The sequence below is a fragment of the Dicentrarchus labrax genome, unplaced genomic scaffold, assembly GCF_905237075.1.
Source record: "Dicentrarchus labrax unplaced genomic scaffold, dlabrax2021, whole genome shotgun sequence".
Taxonomy (NCBI): Eukaryota; Metazoa; Chordata; class Actinopteri; family Moronidae; genus Dicentrarchus; species Dicentrarchus labrax.
This window is the reverse complement of record NW_026136701.1, coordinates 21,493,629-21,518,894: the sequence shown is the minus strand read 5'-3', so window position 1 is coordinate 21,518,894 and position 25,266 is coordinate 21,493,629. Positions and strand designations below refer to the sequence as shown.

The window sequence follows — 25,266 nt, the reverse complement described above, 5'->3', positions numbered from 1 at the left end:
ATCCAAGAGGTGAAGGATAGGCGAGACAGAGTCCTGCATAGGCCAGCTGGAGCTCACTATAGGCTGGATACAGCATTTGGGTTAGGGTCAGGGGGGCTGAGAATCGGCCATGGCATGGAGAGGGTGCTGGATGTATCTTATTAAATCAGAAAAACAGCAGAAGAATTGATCATCTCAGAACTGTGAGATTGTAAATCATTAATTCAGAAACTTCCATAGTCCAGGGGTCGGGACCCCCACTCAGGGTTGTCAAGGCTTTCTTGATTTCAAGGGGTGTAAGAAAACTCATTTAACACAAACTTCCTGCAGTTATTGTGTTCACCTTTTGGATTCATTCCACAGTTGTACTGTTATTGTTATGTATTTAATGCAATAAAAATATGTCACTCAGTCAGGGGTTGTCAGTTTACTCAATGACAGAAAAGGGGTCCCTTAAGGAAAAAGATTGAGAACCACTGCTCTAGTGAGACATCCAGTCGTAAGTGAATCAGCTCCTCCACTCCTGCGGAGGCACTTAGTCCGGCAGAAACAACTGATCCTGGTGTGGTGTTTGCATGTTCTCACCGTGTCAGCTCTTTGTTTCCTCCGAGTGCTCCGGTTTCCTCCTGCCGTCCAAAGACATGTAGAAAGGGCGGATTGGATACTCTAAGTTGTGTGAATGTGTTTTTCCAACTGCGTGACAGACAGCAACTTGACCCAGGGCATGCTGAGGAAACCTCGAGTCCCCCTGTGACCCTGAACAGGATAAATCAGAAAATAGAACCACCGCCACAATCAAATCTGACATGTGACATTTCATAATGACAGTGTTTAAGGTTATTTCACAATTTAATTCAGGAAAGTTTCCCAGTTCCAACCCTGAATGCAACTGTTAAGATAATATTAGTGCAGTTTCTATCAGGATCCCTGAAAGGTTTCTAAGACATCAATTATGTTCACGGCAGCACTTTTGCATTCAGGGGAATTCTGTGTGAAGAAAACACATAATATATCTACAGACCCAAGGTTATCTCTTTCTATACTGTCTCCTCACCAGAGCAGATAACATAAATATTCTTAGATAGGGCTCCTTTCAAAAAAAAAAAAAAAACACAAGCACAATAACCTAAATGTAACAGCTCTTTTCTTCATTTTATCAGCATGACTGAAAGAAAAGATTCACAAAGAAGGAATATAAAGGGGTAATGTATCATTTCCATTAGCCCCAGATTGTTATTGTGCCTCTCATGTATTGGCATACATTCAGGTCACATGTGTAACCACTAATATCTCCGACAGTGTTTGAAAAACCTCCTCAAAGATGTTTCCAACCACATGTCAATGGTCGACCATGTTTCCCAAGTTGCAACAATTTCCAGGTAGTTGGTGGGCAGCCATATTTGTTTTAATTTGGAAATAAAGCCAAAACCCCCTTGGGAAACAGGTTGAAATCTTTTCTTATATTTCCAGCAGGCACATCCAGATGGTTAGAAGAGTCTCTGGGTTATTCTGTTACCTTGCCAGGTTTCAAGCTATGTGCTTGTGTCCAAACCACAGTGGTTCAGACCAATCAGAACAGGGTTTAACATTAGAGACAAACGTGTGAGACGTGACTGTAATGGCGGCTGCTAACGAGGTTGGTGTAGATGCTGCAAGCATCAGCTACATCAGAACTGTCTTTCATTGAAAGAAGAACAAAGAACAGCTCTGAAGACTTTTCTCGATTTAAAATATGTCTGGATTTTGTAGGAGTTTGACTACTTTATGTGGTTTGTTGATCCGATTGGTTCATCCAGTCACCTGCCAAGCATTTTTTAAAAGTGCCTGCCCTTTTCCAAACAGTTTCCAGCAACGACTTCCCATGTGGTTCTGTGTAACAAACCATCTGGAGCAGTCAGGTTAGGTATTCTGGAAAAAGCCTTCAGAATGACGACGGTTTTTAAATGGTTAATTGTCTTTCAAAGTCCAGTGAGTAACGTTAAGCAGGATCTATTGGCAGACATGGAATAGGTATGTTTTCATTAGTGTGTAATCACCTGAAAATAGGAATCCTTGTGTTTTTGTTACTTTAGATGTTTTTATTTACAGACGCTGTGGGTCCTCTTCCACAAAGTCTGCTATGTTAAACCGTCATGTTCCTACAGTAGCCCAGAATAGACAAACCAAACAATTGCTCTATGTGGCCTTTCACATTTTTACATTAGCCCATCGTGGCGTCTCCTACACACTTGGAAAGGGAGTTGGTTGCAATCTGTAATCTCACCACTAGATGGCACTGAATTCTACAAACTGGTCTTCTAAAGAAACTGATGGTTACCTCTATGACACCGAATATATATATATATATAATACATGAGAGGCATGCATCTACCTTTGTATACAACCCCACAGTGATTGTTAATTGTTAGTTTACTGTTTAACATGTGTATCGGACATAAAATTAAAACCGTATGTTGAGTAAACATGAGTAAGGAAAGTGGGACTCTAAGACTTAGCTTCCTATAAACTTAACACCTGATCAAAAGTGGTTAATTGTAAAAACAGAATCATAAAATAGATATATTTGTCATGTTTTTTGGGGGTAAATTTGTATTTGTTACTCTGACTGCATTGTTTTTTTTTTCCCAACCCACGAAATAGTTCACATCAGATCTGCATCACACAGAGAGGAGGAAAACAGTTTTTGGCAGCAGTGCATTATTAGAGTCAGGGGAGTGAAACACCAGTAAAATTAAATTACTCTTCATTTTCTTGACACCCCTCGCCATTATTTCAAGGAGCCCTGCTGGTCCCTAGACCCCACTTTAAAACCCACTGCGTCAGAAAATCAGTTTTACTCTAAAAATATCAGATCTGTGGATGGAGGGACCAACTGCAATGTGAACACAGCCTGAAATCTGCACTTATGTAATTTGCAGGTGGACTAATATCGAGTGTAGAGTAATATCTTGTTCCCACAAGCTCTGTACGTGTTTTCCATATTATATTAGCTGTACAACATAGATCTTGTTCCTACAAGAAAACATGCTTGTTCTTATAAGATACAAAGTACTGTTGTTTGGAGCATTGATCTTGTTCCAACATGAGTTGTGCTATAGAGATAAATCAGTCGGTCAGTTAATTGGACCACGACGATGCCTGCACTCACAAGAAAGATAAATGAAGAATGTTTGCGAGTTTTGGGAAGGTGGTTAGTTCGGTTAGTTTCCAGTCCTGTACTATAACTCTCATGCATGCTACTCTAAATTTCAACATTGTCTTTACTCTCATCCTTAATGACGGCAAATCTAAAACTGTTACTGGCTAGTGTTATATACATGTTATGTAATAATAATGCAGTTGAATGATGTCGCTTGTCGCCACTCTCCCTTAAAGGCCAGTCTACACCATATTTTCATAGTTTCATTAATTAATAAAAATTCCATATAAAACAACATGTTACTGGCTAAGATAACCACATATTTAAGATTATAACGTGTGTGGAATAATGGAATTATATGTGACTTTTCATTGTTTTGATTTTGGTATTATATATCTGCCATCGATTGCACTACATGGAGTTTCATAACTAAGTTCGGGGAACAAAGACCACGCCCCGAACTCTCCTCATTTCCGCTCAAAACATACTTAAGCACACCTTTTCCGTTCATTCCCTCCTTGACTCGTATTCTACATCCCTCCCCCCCTTACCCTCTTGTTTTTTAATTTATCTCCCTCTCTTATCAAAATACAGGAACCACTGGGGCTCTTGAAGAGTCAAAGAGACGGCTCCCCCACTCAGCGTCTCAGCACCCTCTCCGTTCCATCCGACCAGTTCACCGAACTTCTCCCATCAATCTACCTAACCAGTCTTTCCTCCCTTCCTATCAATCCTCACCCGTCCTTCCCATACCCCCTCATCCCTCGACCCCTTCCCCTCATCCCTCGACCCTTACCCCTTCATCCCTTCATCCCTTCTACCCGTTAACCATTTTTCCTCCCACAGCATTCCACATTCATTCATAAACGTGTAATAAACTTGTCTTAATCCATACAGCTATTGGCGTGGTCTTTGTTAGTGAATCTCTAAATATCGGCATTAGATCTTGGAAAATTGGTCGACGGCTAATTTGTTCCCACAAAAAACACATGATGCGGTGGTGGCCTCAAAGCTATAGAGAAGCCAGCTTGTGACTGGAAGGACGCTGGTTCAATCCCCGGGCAGGCAGGACAAATCTGGGTGGGGAGAAGCGATTGCTCCTTCCTCATTACCACCACTGAGGCGCTCTTGAGCGAGGCCTTTAACCCCAGCTGTTCCAGTGGAGCTGCAGTGGCCAGCAGAGCAGACTGTGGTTGTACTTCCAGTATGAATGTGTGTAACTGTATGAACGTGATCTGCAGAAAGACAGGCTTCCGCTCAATTGGTCACCCCAGTTTGGTGTCAAATTTAAAAAGAATATGTTAAAAAAAACACTTATTAATTTAATGATCTGTTGTGGCCAAGTGATGTGTTTAAGTTCAATGATCTGAAAATAAAACAATTTGTTGATTTCTAATGCCACCTTTTGATATTTCTATTCAATGCTTTGCTAATATGCCACAATAACGTAATGCCTTTGAATCAATATATTGATATAATACATAATACATATTGATATATATGAGATCAGCATATATTTCTGCTCTTCCCCTTAAAGTCTCCTGCCCAGGTACACATACGAAGGATTTTACTATATTTTTTAGGTTGTTTTCAATGCACATACACAGAAATAAGCATACATAAAGCCAGAAGGGAAAAAAGAACAACAAGCTTTTTAAAAGGTAAACAAGTTACCGAATAACAGAGCTGCAGACCTAATTAGGAGACTTAATCAGCAGCATGTGGCACACCTGGGCCCATTGTGCTCCAGGCATAAAGCCAGTGTCACTTTGCTTTACATAAATACATACACAAGTACCAGGTTGCTTTATAGACATGAGGTAGGTGTATAGGACAGTTTACAGTATATGCAGCATAGATTGATGTATGAGCGATGATATTTATTTACATGATGTCAGACAGGGGTCAAGGTCAAACTGAAATCTTTATTTTAAAGTATAAATATGATGAGATATAAGTGTGGATAGTATCTATCAATGATGTTAAAACTCTTAACCTTTTTATTCAAATGTAATATTGTCAAAGGGAGATTTCTTAACTCAACCCTTTCTCTTAAGTTATTTCTAACTGAGATTGAACTCTATTTTTAGTCTCTTAAGTATTTAACAATTAAGAAATTAATGTCAAAATGTACGTTTGTAATCTGTCACTTAAATTATTTATTTATTTATTTTCTTTCTTTTTCTTTGCCTTTATTATTTTACCTTTTGATCTATGTGGTTTTGTTGATTGTTTTTTTAAAATGTATTTTATGTTAATAAACTGGTATGGCTGATGTCTTTTCTTATAAATATATGATTTTAAATTGTATTTCTTTAGCTTAATTTAACATTTTAAATATTTTGAGTAATTATCTGAGATTAGGATATTGTTGTGACTTATTCTGATTCTTTTGTGTCTCTTATAAAACATGGAAATGTGACAAAAAAAGGGATTCTGTAAGTCATTGTAATGAGACTTGACTGTAATGACTTTCTCAATATAATGACTTAATATCTCAAGATAATGACATTGTGATACTGAGTCATTATTTGGAGAAAGTTTCACATTATTTTGAGATACTAGGTCCAAATCTTGATAAATTTTACTATTATTTGGAGAAAGTTTCTCATTTTTTTGAGATGCTAAGTTGAAATATTGAAAAACTTCCCATTATTTTGAAATATTAAGTCTTAATTTGTATAAAGTATAAGAGATACTAAGTCAAAATATCAAAGTTTATCATTATTTCGACATATTAAGTCAAAATATTGAGGTTTCTCATTCATTTTGATACACTAAGTCATTATTTTAACATACTAAATCATTATTTTGAGAAAGTTTCACATTATTTTGACACTGTAAGACAAAATATTAAAAGACTTTCCAGTTATTTGGAGTCTTTTATTTTAAGATATTTTAAGTTTCTCATTATAATAACTTACAGAATCATTTTTTCCCCCGTCACATTGGCGGAAATGGGCTTCCATAAATAAAATAAAATAAAAAAACAGCATCCTCTGCAGAAACTGGCACAGTGTCCTGCTGTTACTGTTGTTACTGTTGCTGTAAATCCTGAACTCAGGCAAAACTTCCTTCTCAGCAGAAGTCAGGAAATCAGCTGCGGTCACGTGACGCGGCGGGGGGCGGGGCTCTGCGTCTGCGCCGACCAGTAGCAGCGCAGCGTCGGTCCAGGTCCCAGCAGCTCCATGGGGGGAGAAAAAAACCCGAGAGAGGAGACGAATAACGGTACACTCCAGTATTAATGGAGCCGACCGCGCATATAACCGCACCGTGTCTCCTCCTGTGATGCATTCAGGAACAACAGTGTTGGGGAAACGGACGCGGTGAACGGCGTTTTTTTTTTTTGGGGGGGGCTGAAGAAAACAAGCGGTCCACCATTGTCTGCGTAGAAATAAGAATGGCCTGGATGTGGAAGGTAAGTGGGGGGGGTATCTCTCTCTCTATCTATCTCTCTCTCTCTCATACATTGCACCCAAAAAAAAGGGGGGAAAAGGGAGGAAAAACACACATAAATACACACATACACACACACACACACACATATATATATATATATATATATACACAAGGAGGCCAGCTGACGTGGTTGTGCGTTATAACAGATGTGAGGTGAAATGTGAGCTGTGGTGGTGGTGGTGATGCTCCGAGGAGGTAATTAACCCTCCTCTGCTTTCTGCTCTGTTCGCCTGTTTTTGGGGGGTATTTTGCTCGTGCACATGAGGGGGGGGGTGCCAGGCCCTCGTGGTTATGTGTGTGTGTGTGTGTGTGTGTGTGTTTCTTTTTCCCTGCATTCAGTTTGTGTTTATTGCTGGAGATGGAAAAAAGAAGCAGGCCAACCAGCTGTGTTCACACAACATCATGGCATGCTTATAGGTGTTACCATGGAGTTTAAAGAGATGTCCCTGAACACACATGAGGAGAAAGTTTAACCAAGAGTTCCTCAGTGAATGTCAGGGATTTCTTTACAGATGTTGACATCGATGACACTGTGAGAAGTGAGGGTGTATGTTTATGGGTCACATGTGGGGCGAAACACTCTCCGTTGTGATGTTTCTCTCTTTACAATGTCAGACCAACTTAGAATCTCAAATTGTTTAACTCTACATCTCATTTGGGTGTCTATATATAAAGCACACAAAGCTGCTTGTAAGATGTGTCTTTAAAGTTTAAGTCCTTGTGTGCAGCTGCTTTGTGTTCTATGACATAATTAAATGCTGATTTATTTATTTTGTTAAAGAAGAACTGTTTTATAATCTTTATTGTGAGGCATTCACTGGCACATACTGTACTGTACTTTTCACACTCACATCATATCATCATATGACTTCCACACTGTTTGAATCTCTTCCTCCTTACATGTTAACACTGTAAACACAGCTGAGTTAGTGGTTTGCATATTAAATGTAGAAGATTTGTGTGCGCTCTACTGTAGTTTATATTTTATAAATAGCTTCAGTCTCTAAAGTTTTTTATCAGATAATTCAATTCAATTTTATTTGTATAGTGCCAATTCATAACAGAAGTTATCTCAGGACACTTTTCAAATAGAGCAGGTCTAGACCGAACTCTTTAAAACATTATTTACAGAGACCCAACAGTGCCACCATGAGCAAGCACTTGGCGACAAGGGCAAGGAAAAACTGCCTGTTAAAAGGCAGAAACCTAGGACAGATCCTCCGGCTCTAGGTGGGTGGTCGTCTGTCTCGACCAGTTGGGGTGAGAGATAAGAAAACAGTTTAAATCTTTATCATGATACGGACATTTTCTGATATTGATGTATGTATATCACAGTTTGGGTTGGGTATCAAACTCATATCAAATATCAAAAACTACCATGTAGTGAATATTGTCATGGCTGCAACTAAATACAGTTAATTGTTTGGTCTGTAGAAGGTAAAAGGCCCATCGCAGGTTCTTAAATTGGGACTTTATGCAACTTTGATGGGCACTTTGTTTGTTAGATATTCAGTTTACTATCACTTAAGACAAAGAAAAGTTGATAAATCTTACAACTCAGAAGCTGTAACCAGGAAATATTTGGCATTTCTGCTTGAAAAATTAATTAAACAATTACTGGATTATAAAAAAAGTGAAATATGTCCATTACAGAGTCCATGGTGATGTCTTAAAATGTCTAAACCCCCTAAAATGCTCAGTTTACAATGATATTAAACAGACAATAACAGCAAATCTGCTGATTTTTGGTACTTCTGATTGATTATGAAAGTTCATCACGTCATCAAGTTTATCAGATAGTGTAAACACAGATATCGTATGGATCGAAATAGTTGTTAACAAAGATATTAAACTAAACTAAACTAAAGCTGATATTGGAGACAATGAATGATTGGAGGGAAAGTATTTGTTTAGTCTTTAGTGAGTGTGTGTCAGTCTTTCACAGGCACGTAGAGTACTTGCTCACACACACACACACACACACACACCCACACACACACACACACACTTGCATGTGAACAGTGTAAACACAGTTATAGGGGTTTGCATAGAAAATGTAACAATTTTCATCTCATTTGGGTGTCTATAAATAATAATATATAATAAATAAATAATATATAAATAATAAATCAGGACTTTCTCTTAGCTATCTTATATTTATCTTTATTATTATCTTTATATTGCGTTATTTTATCTGTCTTTTATACAAAAGATATATTTATCGTATTTTTCTTATTCGTATTATATACAAAAGTTCTTTTACATAGGCAACTACACTGTGCAATATATATTATCTACGAGTTTTTTTATATATAAGTTTTATATTTGCATATCTATTTTTAGACTGTGCATACTGCCTCCCCTATATTCCCGTTGTGCTATGTGCCATTGCAATGTAATTTCATTTTGATGCAAATCCAAATGACAAATAAAGTCTAAATAAAGCACACAAAGCTGCTTGTAAAATGTGTCTTTAAAGTTTGTTATCAGATAAAAGAAAGAAACAGGGCCGTAGTATATTTGGCATTTTTACTTGAAAAGTGAATTAAACAAGCACTAGATAATGAAAATACTTCTGCTGGTAGATCTAATCTAATAGATCTAATAATCGATCTGCTTCAGCTTTGGTACTCAGGTTATGTTACATGACCCAACTCTTTAATGTGTAAAACAAGACTTTATCTTGCTTAGACTCATATATTAGGACAATAAATGATAGAACAGTATGTGATGTGGTGGTAATTGAGGTATTAATTAAGAAAAAATAGATTGTTTTCCTCTTCATTCATCCTGATTGTGAAGCCCCATTTAGAAGAATTTATTTTTATTTTTCAGACTGTTACATAACATACAGTCTTATTTTGTTTTATTTTTCAGACTTTGTGTTGTATCTTTTATTTTATTGTGCCAAAGTTGAGAGTTTTCATACATTTAAAGGCACTTTGGTTCCTGTCAATCCTCTCAACACCCACAGGAAGAAACAAGTCTCTGTCAGCAACATGTCACTTCACAAACTCATTCAGCCTGTTTTTTGTTATCCCAGACAGGAGATAATTTCACACTAGATTTGACACTGTTGTATTTTAATAAAAAAGGAAAACATAATTACATGGTACAAATTGCAGAGTGATGGAAGGGAATGTAAACTAGGAGTGGACAAAACTAAATGAGCTGTAACTTTGAATTAATTGACACCAGAATTCTTGTTTCCTGTCTTTCTTTTAGAAGTAGCTGAACATTAGTCTGATGTAGCACACTTTACTCTAACTTTACTGTGTATTCAACTTGTTGCTTGTACTGGGATTTTAGACATTTATAGTGCACTTGGAGCAGTTTCTGTCTTTGCTGTCTTTGATGTTCTTGTTTATGGTGTTTCCATGGTTTTCTGCTGAAATAGCCCTCCGATAAACGAGTATATAGGATGGACAGATGGATGAAGTGCTCTCTGCTCTGCTTTCTGGTCTTTCCCTATGTTTTAAAGGTTTAGTATGTAGGATATAGTGGTATCTAGCGGTGAAGTTGCAGACTGTAATTAACTGAACACCACTCACGTCTGTATTTGACAACCTGGGAGTGAGAACAGGCTGTTATGTGTGTAGGAGAAACTACGGTGGCTGTGAAACTCAAGAAAAGCGCTAACCGTGTCTGTTTGGCTCTAGCTCATGGATGTATTAAAGGACGCAAGCAATAAAACTGAAACCCCTTGACTCAGTGTGTAGGAGAAACTATGGTGGCCACGAAACTCAAAAACATATAAGTCCCTATCTAGAGGGGCCAGTGTTTGGTTTTTTATTGTTTTTGGGGCTTTCCCCTTTATTGAATGGGACAGCTGAAGATAGACAGGAAAGAGGGTTGAGAAAGGGAATGGCATGCAGCAAAGGGCCACAGGTTGGATTTGAACCCTGAGCTGCTGCAGCTCAGTGGTGCCAGCTCTACCAGGTGAGCTATCCAGGCGCCCTGCCAGTGTTTAATTTGTTTGAATCTATTGTCTTGTTAATCCTTTCACTGGGCATTTTGGTACAAACAGAGATTGTATACCCAACCTTTATGAAGATAACGGATCAGATACAGGTCATGGTTGCTATAATGAAACCTGTTTAGCAGAAATAACCTGCAGATCAATTTACTGTAAAATCACTGACACAGTACGTTGAGCTTGAAACAGTCAGGTGGTTGCCAACGTCACAGCTTAAACTTTAGACCTTGAATCTATTCAGGAAGTTTCTGTGTTATACACAACATATCTGATTGCAGTGTTTCTACTGGTAACGTTTTGCCATGCATGCCACCACAAAAGAAAAAACACAAAGAAAAAACATCCAGTAAACAGCCTCGTCCTGCAATATAAAAGTACAGTTAAAACAACCAAAGAGTTGATATAACAATGAGACGGAAACACTGAATTTCTCAACAACAAAAAAAAGCCTAGCAAGAATGTATGATTGTAAAAATGAAAAAAAACATAATACAGACTATTGTATTAAAAGTTCTTAAAAGGGCGTCCTTCAGGACAAAGGTTGGGTACAGCTTTACGAGAGAATGAATTTCTTAACCCATCAGCCTGCAGTTTTGTGACTGGCACTCTCGCTACTTAGTTATGTTTATAATTGGTGAGAGAGGCCTGCAAGAGAGAGTTCTAACTTGCAGGTTTCCCCCCATGTGTATTAATTGGAGTGAGTTCATCCGTGAAGAACTGTGCTTGAGCTGGGAAAGGCTGCGGCTGTTGTCCTCCATCATAACAGTTCAGTTTGAACTTTCCATCACGTCTCGTTGAGAGACAGTGATGCTGCCGTTGCTCCTAACTACATGTGGCAGAACAAGGCCAGCAAAGCAGGTTTTTTGTGACGGGTACACACGAGCAAAAAGCACACAAAGAAAAGATTTCAGATTAATTAACGAATGCACACGCAAACACACAGCCGTTTGTGTTTGCCGAGAGGTGTTGGAACAGCTATGGGGACTGTCCCAGTTCTTAAGAGTTTCAGGGATGAATGGCACTTCTCTGAGTCCCCCTTGTCCCATGTGGTTGTGTAACAGCAGAAGGCAGGCTGATAAAAAGTGCCCCGTCACAGTTCTAGAGAAAGCGCAGGGCACCGGCAGGATGTTGAATGAAAATGAGACTCGGTTTTTATTCAAAGTTTTATCAAATCCGTGCTCAGATTTCCCTTTGTGCCTTTGTGTTGAGTGTGAAGTTTACATGAGATCTTTGGGAATCCGTTGTTTTAGAGTTTGGCTACTCAGGGTCCAAAAGGAAAACTGTAATTTTGTTTGATAGATTCCTTCATACAATAATGATACTTTTTAAAGTAGCTGTATAACAGAAGTTTAGTTTAACTCATAAAAAAGATAAATGTGAATCAGTGCAGAATTATTCTAAGAATTTGAGCCTAAAACAAAGTGAAAAGTCCAGTGTGTAACATTTAGAAGGATCTATTGTCATTAGTATTTAATCACCTGAATATAAGAATCGTTGTGTTTTTTTGTTTTTTTTTTACCTTAAAATGAGCCGTTTTCCTCTACAGAGGAAGTGGGTCCTCTTCTATGGAGGCTGCCATGTTGAACTGCAATGTTTCTACTGTAGGACGGTCAAACACCGACTTTAGATATAGGGTCTTTGCATTTTCCACAAGTTTGGGAGCAACTGTATAGATCCACCTACACACTTGGAAGGCTGAGCTGTATTCAAATGGTTGCAGTCTGCAATTTCTAGATTTAGATGCCACTAAATGCTACACACTGCTCCTTTAAAATTACCCCTTGAGTTGTAATTCAGAGTCAGAGATTACATGAATTTCTGATTTCTTCAATTTGGTGAAAAGAACTACATTAGTGTCAACTAACGGAGGGCAGAACGGCCACAAAGCCTTCATTGCTGGCTGCTACATCAAAATAAGATGCAGTATTACACTACACTACAGTATTGATCCATCTAATTTAAAAGGAGCTGTACAAAGTTTGTTTACATCAGGCTTTACTTCCTAAGGAACTCATTTAAGCAATTTAACAGTGAGCAGTGTACATATAGCAGTGTAGTTGAAGATTGCAACTCTCTCGCTTCGTCCTCCCCTTCCAAGCGCGACGGAGAAACTACGGAGGGTGCAAAACACGTGAAAAATGCACATGATGGTCTCCATGGAAGGCGACCTGTGGCGTCTACAGATATAAAAGGCTCCTTCTAAAGTAACAAAAACATAAAGATTCTTATTTTTAGGTGATTATACATAATGAAAACATGGCCGTGCATGAAGCTAGACACACTTTCCACAAATTTCCCAAAAATTGTTTCATACTGTTTTGAAAAAAAATAAAAAATACAAATAGCTGTAGTATCATAATTTATACTAACACAAAACGTAAGAAATGTATGTTTGACTTAAACTGAACCCTCTTCTCTGGACTGAATGACCTAAAAGAAAGTCTTTGTCTTGTGCTTCACTGCTGCCATCCGTTCTCTAAAACCCTTTTGAGCCAACAGGGTACCATTTAAGCGTGTGGCTTCTTTATCATGGTAATGTAACCTACATCTGTTGTGCAAACACACATGCAGACACACACACACACACACACACTCACACACACACACTGCTGCAGAAGCTAGAGCGAGGGTTAGCTTATTCACAGTGGTAACCAAGGGTGATAACCTCCCTCCAGATCTGGCATTAATCCACACTGCAGCAGTCGTAGTAGTAACTGGGCCAGCGGGCTCAGCCTTCACTCACACAAGAAATCTTATCAACATCTGGGAAGGCTTTACTTGATCTCACCAACGTGTCTCGTCGGTCGTGGTGTTCAGGTAGTTTCTAATCCTGGGTAGTTTAATCATGTGCCAGTCTGCCAACTCGGGGTGCTTGAACTGTGCTGCCAGCGCTGGTCATTTTCTTGGCTGCTTTGTTTTTTTTGTTTCTGTCCCCTCTTCACCCCTATTTGGACTAAGACAAAGCAAAGACAGCCAGGGTTTAATGAAAAAGGTGATATGGCAGCCTACAAATTAAGTTCTACTCTGTAATTGCAGTCACGGTCAGCAGCATAAAATTACATGTCACTCACTAAGATCCTCTGGGCCATAACCCCTATTATTACTGTACATGCGCTCACAGAGGAGCTTTCTGAGGCTGTAACGTCAAGGTTGAAGTTTTGTACTTTAATTACTGTAAAACAAGAGGACTTATTAATCTGCCTTTGTTCTTCCAGACAGCAGTAAAACCACACTGTAATCAATACAGGAGAACATTTAGCTGCATTTACCTTTATATATTGGCCCTCAACAGCACAGTCTTTACTTAAAGCAGCAACAAGAAACTTTTTGTAGTGATTCTGACGGCCCCTGTGGACAAAAGCGGTAGCGTTCTTCCGTCTTCATTTTGTTGATTTTCATAGGAATCTATGAATCCAACCCAGGGGCAGGCATTAAGAATAACTATATAGAAAAAGATAATCTTCTTGCTGATGGTCTATGTAGGTCATATAAAGGCATGAGTATTAAATTCAGACTGTTTCATAACCAGTTAAAAACTCCTTTAAGGTATTCTTAGAGATTTGGCTTTCAGCTTCCATGTATTCGATAAAAAACAAATACTGTAAGTTACTATTGGGACCAAATGATGATGTGCATTATTTGATTTTTTGGTACTTGATTAATTCCTGGAGTCTGCAGTTTTCTTTCTATCCTTAGAAAAGGAGTTTTAATCACAGAGCTTAGACAAATTATATATTTTATAATATCATCAGTTTTTCAGATTTCATAAATCATCTCAAGCTGCTCCCAGATTATCTTCCTACACCCTTGGGGATCTTTTTACTCCCTCCAGGGTTCAGATTATTGAAAACTCTACTTTCAAAACCTTTAGTAAAGGTATTCTCAGAGATTTGGTTTTCAGCTTCCAACAACAAACTAAATGCCTTCACATGCTGATGTTTTAGATACTGGAAGAGATGTTAGGGACCAAATTGAGATGTACATTTTTAAATATTACATTAATGTTTGAAATGGGGCTGGAACCAACTATTATTTTTTACTATTGAATAATATAGTAACTATTTTCTTGATTAAATCATTTAGTCCAACTAGCAGTCCCACACCTAATGATAAGAAAGGCAGAAAATCCTCAAATTTGAGAAGCTGAAACTAGAGAATATTTGGCAATTTAGTTTGAATAAGGACTGAAGCAATAAAGTTATTGTTTTACAGAAACGCAATGCTGACCGGATTATGTTTTCTATTAATGTTGTTGTTTTCCTGCCAAAATATCCAATCTTTAAGAAAGATCGTGGTCTTGAAGGATAAGAAATGACACTTTAATTAATATTTAACCAAAATGTTTAGTTTTAATACCATAGTCCAAAAGTTTTTTATATCAGCAGTGCATGTTTTTAGTTTTCTGATCTTCTGACTCTCTCTGGTCTGCAAACATCTTGAATTCATTTTCATTCAGCATTTTCTTCTGGTTCTTGTATTTAAAATGCAGTGTTTATTTTGGTGGTTTTAAGGGTAATTTACACATAATCGGCTAGCAACAGTGTTTGTTTTTTACTACACCTGTCTGATCCGCCTGCAGCACAACACACGTTCACTTGGAGAGTTTGTCAGGGATTATAAGGTCACACCATTTTAGGATTAAGACTGGACTCTTAACACTTCACTCAGTCAGTTGTGAACTCGTAGATAAAGACAGAGCAAATAAGAGTGCCATCAGTACAATCTGTGAGTCAGAGGCAGAGCTGCCAAGACGGCAGCTCGTTGGTGGTCAGATGGCGTCATCCGGCCCTGATGGTTCCCTGGATTAAATGTGGAGGTTTGGGTTAGAACATGATGCAGGAGGTGATCTGCCAACTTACTGCTGCGAGGGAATAACAAATGCCGGATGGACCTCACACTGTGTATGTATGAAGGAATGACCAACGGTTGTTTGTGTAAGGTGTGACATAGGGTGAGCAACCTGTTATATTATATGTGTGTGTGTTGGGTATACTGTAGTTGAGTAGGGAATTGAATTTAAGACGGTAAGAAAACAGAAAACTTTTATTTGTGCAAAACCATTAGGGCTGCAACTAATTAACCATTTTTGCTCTGTGCTCCAATAACAGGTGAGCAAGCTTGCTAATTACCTCTCAACATAGACCAGCCTAGCACGTAGCATATTTATGACCAAGAAAAGGGAAATTTGACCGAAGTTCAGACCGAGGCTTGCTCAACTATTATTGGGGCACAGAGCAAAAGGGGCGAGACTTAGGAAGGGTTAATTGTTTTCAGTGCTGATTGGTCCGACTTTTATTTACTTGATTAACAGATTAATCGTTTGGTCTATTAACAGTAGAATCAAAATAACGTCTTCAAATGTCTTGTTTTGTTCAGACAAACAGTCTTAAACCCACAGATACAATGATATAAAACAGAGAACAGCAAACACTCACATTTGAGAAGCTGGAATGAGAAATATTTAGGCATTCCTGTTTGAAAAACTCTCTAAAAGCCAGTATCAAATCAATAATTTTCACCATTATTTTTCTGATTAACTGATGAATCATTTAGTCACTAAAATGTCAAAAAAGCCCATGATGGTATCTTCAGATATCTTATTTACTCTGTCTGACCCTGAACCAAAGGCTATTAACATATACAGTGATTAACTGAAAATAAATCTGCAACTATTTAGTAATTTCTCAAGCAAAAGTGGCAAGAATGTGATGTATGAGTTTCTCAAATGTGAGAATTTGGTGCTTTTCGATGTCATATGTTACGGTAAACGCCAAAGCAGAAATAAATATTTTCCAAACAGGGCATAAAAACTGATTTAGAGGATATTTTAAGTTTTATAGTGCAATATATAAACTGTTAACATGGCAACCATATGTGACTCAATTGACACTTTTGTAAGTGTACAGTTTACTACTAGTTTCCACTTTTCACATTGTGCTTTTTTTCTCGGGCACACTTTTTTACTTTTATTTCTGGTTTAAAACTTCTAGGAGCATTTATGTCCTCAGTTTGTGTAAGTTTCCTAACATGAAGTATTTACAGAGTCAAACAACTCCCAGCCAGCTGGATTCATTTCAGCATTATGCACCATTGCTGGATTACATTTGGCAAGTCCACCCCCCCCTGCACATTGTACTCTTGGCAAGGCCTTACTGCCCATTGGCACAAGGGTGATCCAACGCCCCAGAAGAGACAGATCAGCCGAGGCCATGTTTGATAAGGAGCTCTCCATAGACTTGGAAGTGCTGTCCAAGTAACACAAAAAGATGCCATGCAGAATCAAAAGGGGCAGCAGAAGGCATCAGACTGAGTGGGAAAATTGTGAGTAAGCTTAAAGGAAGTGATGTGTCCTTAAGCAAATCACTGAATCCTATTCAGCTACTTGTTTGTACCAGCAACTATTTTAGATGCAGATAGGAAGGGCACATAAAATATTTATTTGGAGTTTCAATTTAATATAATAGTTTTATGAAATCCTGTTGTAAAAAAGCAGTTTAAGGTCTCAACTTCTTAATCCTTGTTGCCAAAACCAGCTAGCCATCAGGAGCACTGGGAGAGTTGCTACTGCCATGGCAAGCTGATTGGCCTGGAGTGCCAGTGTTAAAAATGCTAAATGAAATGGGTAAATCAAAGAGAAAACAACCCATGGCAACTACAGTCCCTCACAACGGTGGACTGCCAGCCAGGTACAATCTCTGCCTGTCCTCACACACGATTCGCTGCAAGCACATTCCCATCAACACACTGTCGCCGAACAGTGTGGGGAAAAAACGGACAGCACAGGAGAAAGAGAGAACGAGAGGCAGAGAGAAAGGTAGAGCTAAGAGGGAGCGCACTGAAAGGAGAAAAGCCTTGGAGGAAAGTGCAGCTAAACGCTTTAAAATTACAGGTATCTTCGCAAACATGGGACGTGGTAGGTGTTTGAAAAATAGAAAAACATACTAGCAGGGTTGCCCTCAGCAAGCCATATTACAACCACCTTTCCTGAGTTGATTCAGAGCTTCATGATACGACGGTATATCTAGTGGACAGATCTTCCGGGTCTGTGAAGAGCAGCCAACACAGAAGTGTCATTAAGTGCATTCTGTGTAAAGGCCAGCAGGGGGCCACTCTACTGGCTGCAGAAAAGGACCTATATTATTGAGTCTTTTGCAGAAATTACCCAAGTTCTCATCTGATTTATTAGCTCAGTAAACCTCCTTATAAGTTTATGATCTCATTCGTTAGTTTCAAGTCTTCCTTATATACAGCATGATGTTCATTTAGTAAATTATGGCCCAATTTAGAGTCAAACAGACAACAAAGCAGGGTATGCTTTAGGTCAGGGCTACCTTGTGATTGACGAGTCATTCTCAGTGATTCAGTCAAGTGCAACAGTTTGATGAAATATGAATCAAAATTCTGTTATTTAATATGTCTCTCCTAAAATCTTTCCACAAACATATTTTACTGTCTATCTGTAATATGCAAACGTGTGTGTGACCAGGCGTGCTGCCATTGTTTCCTGGACGAGACATAAATGTGCAGCCAGTGAGAGCAGCTCCAACGGCAGTACCTCGGACCTCCCTCAGGCCTCTCTCCTCAGGCCCCTTTCATGCAGGAATCACTCCCTGCTGGTTGGAGGACTTATTGTATTTTCTTTCAGAAGTGAATTGAATGACTGACTTGTGGCAGAATGGTTGCTTGTAGTGACAGCAAATGTTGAGAACACAGAGCACGTAGCCTACCTGTCCTCCTGAAAGCCTTTGGGCGGATTTAATCAATTTTAAATACACACTCATCTGTCTGCGCTAAACATGTACATACATTAAGATGTGCTCAGCAAGATTCATTCACCTCTCATAATGTTCTTGTAATAATCTGTATCATAGTGTCACATTTCTCCAGACGAATATTGAACATTTAATTCAAGAGCTGTTCGTGTTTTCAACAGCTGCCTTCACTGTGAACTAACACAGCAACGGCCATAATGCCAAACTCGAAGCTTCAGAGTATTCCATAAATTAATGGGTGACCACATGATAGCGTCACACAAAAAAAAACTTCAAAAGTGCTCAAAAAAGATAACTAGCTCTTCCCAGCTATTATCCCAGTCTGGCCCTGCTTGCAGCTCAGAAATGAATTCTTGCTCCACAAAACTCAAGAATCTAAACTCAGCTCAGCTCAGTTTGATCCAGGCTGGACCCGTCAGAGAACGCTTGATCTCCGAGCCACGCCGCTGTAATCCTGTATGTATTTTCTCAACAGCTTTTCCAGACAGTGAGGTGGCAAGACCTGGCTCGTCTATTACGCTGAGTAACGGCTGAGTTTGTGCCGCTCGCCTCGAGCTTCCTGCGCTCCGCCCTTGAACCGAGCCTCTGAGCAAGCAGAAAATCCCTGTAATTGCATTAGTGTTGTCCAACTGTGCGCTCCGTGCCACGCCCGCTCCCTCCAGACCGGCTTTTTAGCTTGATTTATTGCCTTGACATGTTAGGATTTATTTTCATCCTGTTGCAGAATTGCGGACAACATCAGATATCCTTGACGAATGTCTTGGCTTTGATTCAGCCTCCTCTTTTCTCTCTCTCTCATTGAAGTGTCAGGCTGTGCTATGAAGTTGGTGATGTGCTCGGTGGGAGCCAGGTCTGGTCATAGTATAGGCCCCTTCCTGGGCGCTCTTGACCAAGCCAGCTAATAAAAGGTTTCAGCGCCACTGTTATTATCCCCAGTGGAAGCCTGGCATGGCTCTGGGCGCCAGCACCGGGAGGCTGATTGCCTCCGTGAACTGAAGAGGTTGACAGACACAAATAGAGCCTGGCGGTTAAGTGAGGGCATTAAATAAAGTGCAGTCAATTTTTTTGATGAAATGTAATCCCCGTCTGCTTCTACGCTCGCCTGTACCCTGGAACTTTCTGTTGTTGTGGTCGCGGCAGTTGAAAATGCCACAGTGTACTCTGGGTAATGTTGCATCGGCTCACTGGGCCTGCTGTTGTTTTGTGAGGGGACCTGCAGGTTGTTTGTCGAGTCACACTGTTCTGTTTTAGGGTTCGCGGGTGGTTCATATTGTGATTGCTTTTGTCTGTCCAGATTTGTATTTTGGCTTCTTATTGATCCTCCTGACGGCTGCAGGTGTTTGCTGCTGTTTTTGTTTTTGTTGTTGACTCTGACACCAATACCACCTCCCCAAACGTGACCCACACACACTCATTGAATGTCACACTCCTCCCGCCCCACAGTTTCACAGCAGCACCGCAGAGGCTCTGACAAAATAGACTTTATTGTTATCTTCCAGCATGAACACCTGCCACATAGCGGTGCTGCTTGGTGGCCTTCAAATCACCTGGCTGGTTTGTTTATTATGTGCGAGTTTTCATAATGCCGTTGCTCGAGCTCTCAGAGAACCTTCGCAATCTAAGCGGATTAATGGAAAACAAAAAACAAATTTGAGTGTTTTTATGGTTAGAAATTGCTGCTGCTTTGAACAAAGAGGATTCTGTTGACTCAGATTTTCTCTCTCTCAATAAAAAAACTCCAGACCATACATTTTCAAAGTGAGACATGACTTAAAAATATGTCTTAAATGCAACGTATCCATAATCCGATCCAACATATCCTATTTGTTCTGCGGCTCAGGAAGATAAGTCAGTCTTTTCTTATGTTTGGCACTGACTGCTATGTAATCTGACAGACATTTAGAGAAGATTTCTGGCTGATGTACACGGGAGTCATCATTAATCATTATTCCAGTATAATATGTAACTAACAGTTATTCGCATGACCAATAAATCTGCCGGTCATTTTCTCGATGAGTCAATTTTCTGAGCTGACCAACAGTCCAAAACCAAAAAATTATTTATTAATATCTGACCAAAAAAGTAGAAAATCCTCATATTTCAGAAGCTGGAACCAGCAAACGTTTGATTTTTTGCTATAAATGTGAGATTTAATCAAGTATCAAAAAGAGACACTTCACCGGTTTTGAACATTAGTGTGTTCCACATGGGGATTAGTAGAATAATATGAATAAAATGCTCTGTGGCACTGGAGGGTGAAATAAAATCATCCGGGTTGTCTCAGCTTCGGCTCGGAGATTAACATTTTAACAGACAGCCTGTGTTACAGTCGTGGGCCGTGGAGTTTGAAGAACATAGGTCTTTACCCTACATGGAACGCCTAATGAAAGGTTCCATCAAATAGACCAATAAATCTGCCAGGACGATATATGGACCGACAATGCCTTATTGCAGATATATCGTTTCATATGTCAGCTGATAAGTAGAAAGAAATGCTGAAAAGTTCATTTTTACACCATAAAAATTCACACACAATATCGGCCAAAATCGTTGATACGCTGATTTTATTTAAAACTCCCAAATATTGATATCAGTATTGGCCTCAGAAATCCAGTATCAGTTGGGCTGTACTATCAAATTGCATTATGTGAAATGTAGGATTCAGCAAGTTTAGAGCTTCACTCACATAATCGACCTAAAGTGAGGATAGCTCAGCCTCAGCTGCTTTGATTCCTCATGAAAGATATATCTCTTGTGAGTCCCCCAACTTTATGGAAAGCTGGAGATTCCTTTAGGGCTTCAACTAATTATAGTTGTCATTATTGAATGTTTTTAATATTTGGCCCAAGGTGAAATGTTTTTTATATCCATCCAAAAATCCAAAACTCATAAATATTCAATTAACCATCGCACAAGAGAGAATAATCAATCAATTAAGTGTTTCAGCTCTTGAAACACTTCCTCTCTTTCCTCTTCTGTTTGCTGAAAACACATCTCTCAACACTTAAACTAGATGAAGAAAATGCAAATAACCTTGGCAGTTAGAACAATGTATTTGTAACCTCAAGGTATCGTCCCTCTGAAGGATGAGCTCCAAACAGGACAAATTCCTTTTATTGCTGAGCCACTTAAAAATTCAGTGTGCAGTGCTGCTTTCTTTCTCTGGAAGCCTCAAGGAGAAGTTTCCTTGTCATACACATTTATTTAACAAATAACACCTTTAGGAAAATCTCTGCAGAGGCCAAACATGTGTTTAGTCAAGTGGAGAAGGAAATTGGTGGCACTGTTTGTTCCCTCGTCCCGCAGATGATGTACTGCATCTGTCTGTCTAATCTTTTCAGATTCTCACATGTATTGCGTTGGTGATATATATACTCAAATTTCTCTGTGTGAGCAGTCATGCTGTGCGTAATCACTGTCAATGGGAGGCTCTATTATGGAGTTATGGAGGGATACTATTGAGTTTCAGGGAAAATATCAGTTTCTAAATGTCAGTAATCCTGCACTGGCATTTGGCAAATTGAAATGGATTTTCTCTGGTCGATGTTTTTCTCAACAGCCAGATTCTCCTCTGCCTTTGCCCAAAGAGACTTGGGGACTAATTGCTATTCCGCTGTAAAGTGTTCCATAGTAATGCAAAACCGGTTGTGCAATGCTTCTGCATTTGCTGTTGCATTTAATTGTGTTTTTTCACTTCAGTTTCTCTTGCAGTGTCTGTAGTCCCAAATTAAAGTTAGTGGCAAATGGTGAGCAGCACATTCATGACTATACAGTAGCTTTGTCCTTGGCCGGCATTGCGGTCTCCCCTGCCTGTTGGCCATCTGCGACCATAAGAGCCAGCACTTAAAAAAACTGATATTACAGTAGGATAAAGAAGAAGTAATTTTCTGTGATTCGCTGAATGCCGCTAGACATTCTGGCTCGAAGTTCACTCTAAATATAACTCTCGACAATAGAAGTTATAGATAATATAGAAGAAGGAACATCCTTAGTCTCCATTTGCCCATAAAAGACAAGCGAGTGGAGCGGGTGGTTTGATACATGGAGCCACTGTATCTTTATAGCCAGGCTGTCTCTGCCTTTATGCTATGTTTATTCATTTTTTATTGTTTGATTTACAGTGTATTTGTTTTCACAAGTTCAACAACCATACATGAAGCAGCTCAACAATAAAAGTGACTCAGAAAATTAGAAAACAGCTACAATTGCACTTTAAGATGGGAATAAAACAATAAAAAAGACAGCTAAGGTTCATAATGTCAAAGTAAGACACATGTGAATGAGCTTTTACATAATTAATAACGCTGTGTTTAAACTTTTATAATCTCTGTTTCCAGTAGAAGAAACCTGACATTGTCTTTGTACAGTTCATTTCAGTATTCTACATCTGTAGATAAAACTGGCTAATTTTAAGGTAACAAAAACACAATGATTCCCATATTCAGGTGATTATAATGAAAACATACCTTTTAACATACCAATAGATCCTCCTAAATGACTTTAAGTTGATATGGTGAACATTTTAGCAAACGTTTGTTAATTTTTACATCCAGCTGTTACAAAGCAACATTATCATTCATTTTTTAGTCGTGTTTGAGTTCATCTGGTAACCGTAAGTCCTGTTTTTCACCATCTTTAGCTCTATTTTGGTCTCCACCAACATGTTCCCCAGCTCCTCAATCAGGAGTATTTTAATTGAAAAACAGCTGCCTTCTGGTCCTGAAACAACGTGACATGATGAGAGCTGTGTGACTGAACCAGATCAGTAAATCTGTGGGCTATAAAACCAAAACAATGAGCTCAAAGATGCTAAAATGCTCCTTCTTAATGTAAAAAGGGTATAAATATTTACATTTTCAGATGATGTTATAATATCCCTAGTACCCAAACGGGCCAAATGCTTGTTCCACTACACGTCCTACAGTAGCACTGATGACTGCTGCTGTGCTTTGTGGGTTATGTGTATCTTATCAACCTGAGACAGAGCATTATCAAATGAAACAAAGAGTCATATCCTCGGAGACACAATTGTTTAAAGCGCCGTGAGGAAGAAGTAGACAGCGATGTCAATCTCTCCACACAGCGTGAAGAGTCTTTATGGCGGCAGGATAATTTACAGCCAAACATAAAATCTCAATACGCTTTGTTTCTGACAGGTAGACTCATTCTGCTCTCACAGATATGGAGGTTCTCAGCTACTCGAGAGTGCCACAAAAAGCAGCCTTTTCTTTTTTTTTTTTACCTCTACAAATTCTTCACTTTCTCAAGTGTGCAAGCATCAGCCTACGCAGCAGAGCACAGAGCTTCACCAAACAGTTTCTGTGAACATATGGTGGTGTTTTTTATTTATTTATTTTCCCTCATCCCAAAAGTTTGCTGGATCCAGATGGGGGAAGTGAATATTGTAGAGTGTTTAATCCTTTATACTTGTGGGGATTATGTTCCATTTGATATCAGATATGCATTAGTCAAATGGGTTTTGAGAGCTTTCACGTTGCAGTCACGCCTACAAGTACACGTGTGCAGATACACACACGCACACACATTTACATCCACATGCACTGATTAAGACTGGGATTTGCAGTATTTTTTGTTTATAGCTCTGAGAAGATAAGTGGGTAAAAAGGGTGTTTCCTCCTTATTGTTGCCCCCTGCAGAGTCTCATCCACATAAAAACGAACTGATTCTTTTTCGGGTCGGATTAAGATTCTCTGTGATGTTCTGTACCATAATGATGCAGTATCATGCCAACGGAGTAGATTAGTGTTCATTTGACCTGGATTGAAGGATTTTCTTCTCATATGTCACAGCTGATATGGGTGTTAGGACGGAAGTAGCGTGTACCAAGGGGCGGCAGAATTATGATATTTCGTTATTGTACTGGAAGACGGAAACATGGTTGACATAAGAAGTGATAAAAGTTTCATCTGCACAGCGCTAAGCAATGATTTAATGTAAAAATACAGAGAGAGGAACCGTGTCCCACTTCTTTAAATTACTCCTCATATACCAACGGAAACCTAGTGCGCGTTCTGTGCTGTGTCTTCAGAGTTGGTTCAACTTGCACCAGCTGTGTTCAAACTTAGCCTACCTATAAGGTAAAATGTTATTAACTTGTCACGGAGACTTGTCACATAATTATACTCACTGTTAGTAAAACTGCAGTTTTTCTGCCACACAGCATAATTCTTTCATCAATTGCAGCCATTTTGCGACAGTTATTGAGTAGAGACCAAATTTATTCATATGATATTTCAATATCGATCTAGTTTACTACGATGTGCTACGATGCCAGCGCATGGTAACCATGACGATGGAACATTATTTTATCCAAACTAGTTCAGTTATGCTCCAAATAATCATGGTTTATTTTATATTCAATTTTAGTAGCAGATTTTTGTTACAAACTAACTAGTAGTTACTTAGCCTCTAGTGTCGACTTTACACCCTAACTTAGAAAAGAAAACTTACACATAGCTGATGCAATCCAGTGCTGGCTGTCAAAACTCAGAACTGGTTTGAGATCATCTGAACCGGCTGTCAAACTGGCTTAGTGGGAAAAGGGGTAACAGACTTCAGACTGACAGTTTTCTTACAAATGGATTCCTAAACTAAATTGAGAAATTCCTAAAAAGAAAAGCTGGACCCCAAACATTATCCTCATCATCCTTTGGCACAAAGCACCACAGATTAACTGTCTGGTTGGCTGGTGGATTTAACTGGAGTTGGAGATAAGTTGGTTAAAACCGCCTGCCAGTTCATTTTAAATATTATGATATTGACATACATTGTGATCTATATTAATTTCTGGAAAACTAATTTAGAAACAAAGAAAACAATGTCACCATAAGGTGGCTGTTCTTTAGTTTTCAGTCATATAAGATGATCTTCATCAGCAAAAGCAGGGAAGCAGTCATGGAATTGATTGGTCTATTGATTGA

General features: G+C 39.0%; 1 protein-coding gene across 1 annotated transcript in view; it reads left to right on the top strand.

Annotated features, from left to right (window-relative positions):
• Positions 1–6,273: 6,273 nt before the first annotated feature.
• The window catches only part of st6galnac3 (ST6 (alpha-N-acetyl-neuraminyl-2,3-beta-galactosyl-1,3)-N-acetylgalactosaminide alpha-2,6-sialyltransferase 3), an 81,600-nt gene continuing 62,607 nt past the window's right edge, over positions 6,274–25,266 (top strand). The window contains exon 1 of the mRNA XM_051424051.1: positions 6,274–6,536. Within this exon, the coding sequence (XP_051280011.1) occupies positions 6,519–6,536 (18 nt within the window). The 5' untranslated portion in view covers positions 6,274–6,518. The remainder of the gene's footprint in view (positions 6,537–25,266) is intronic.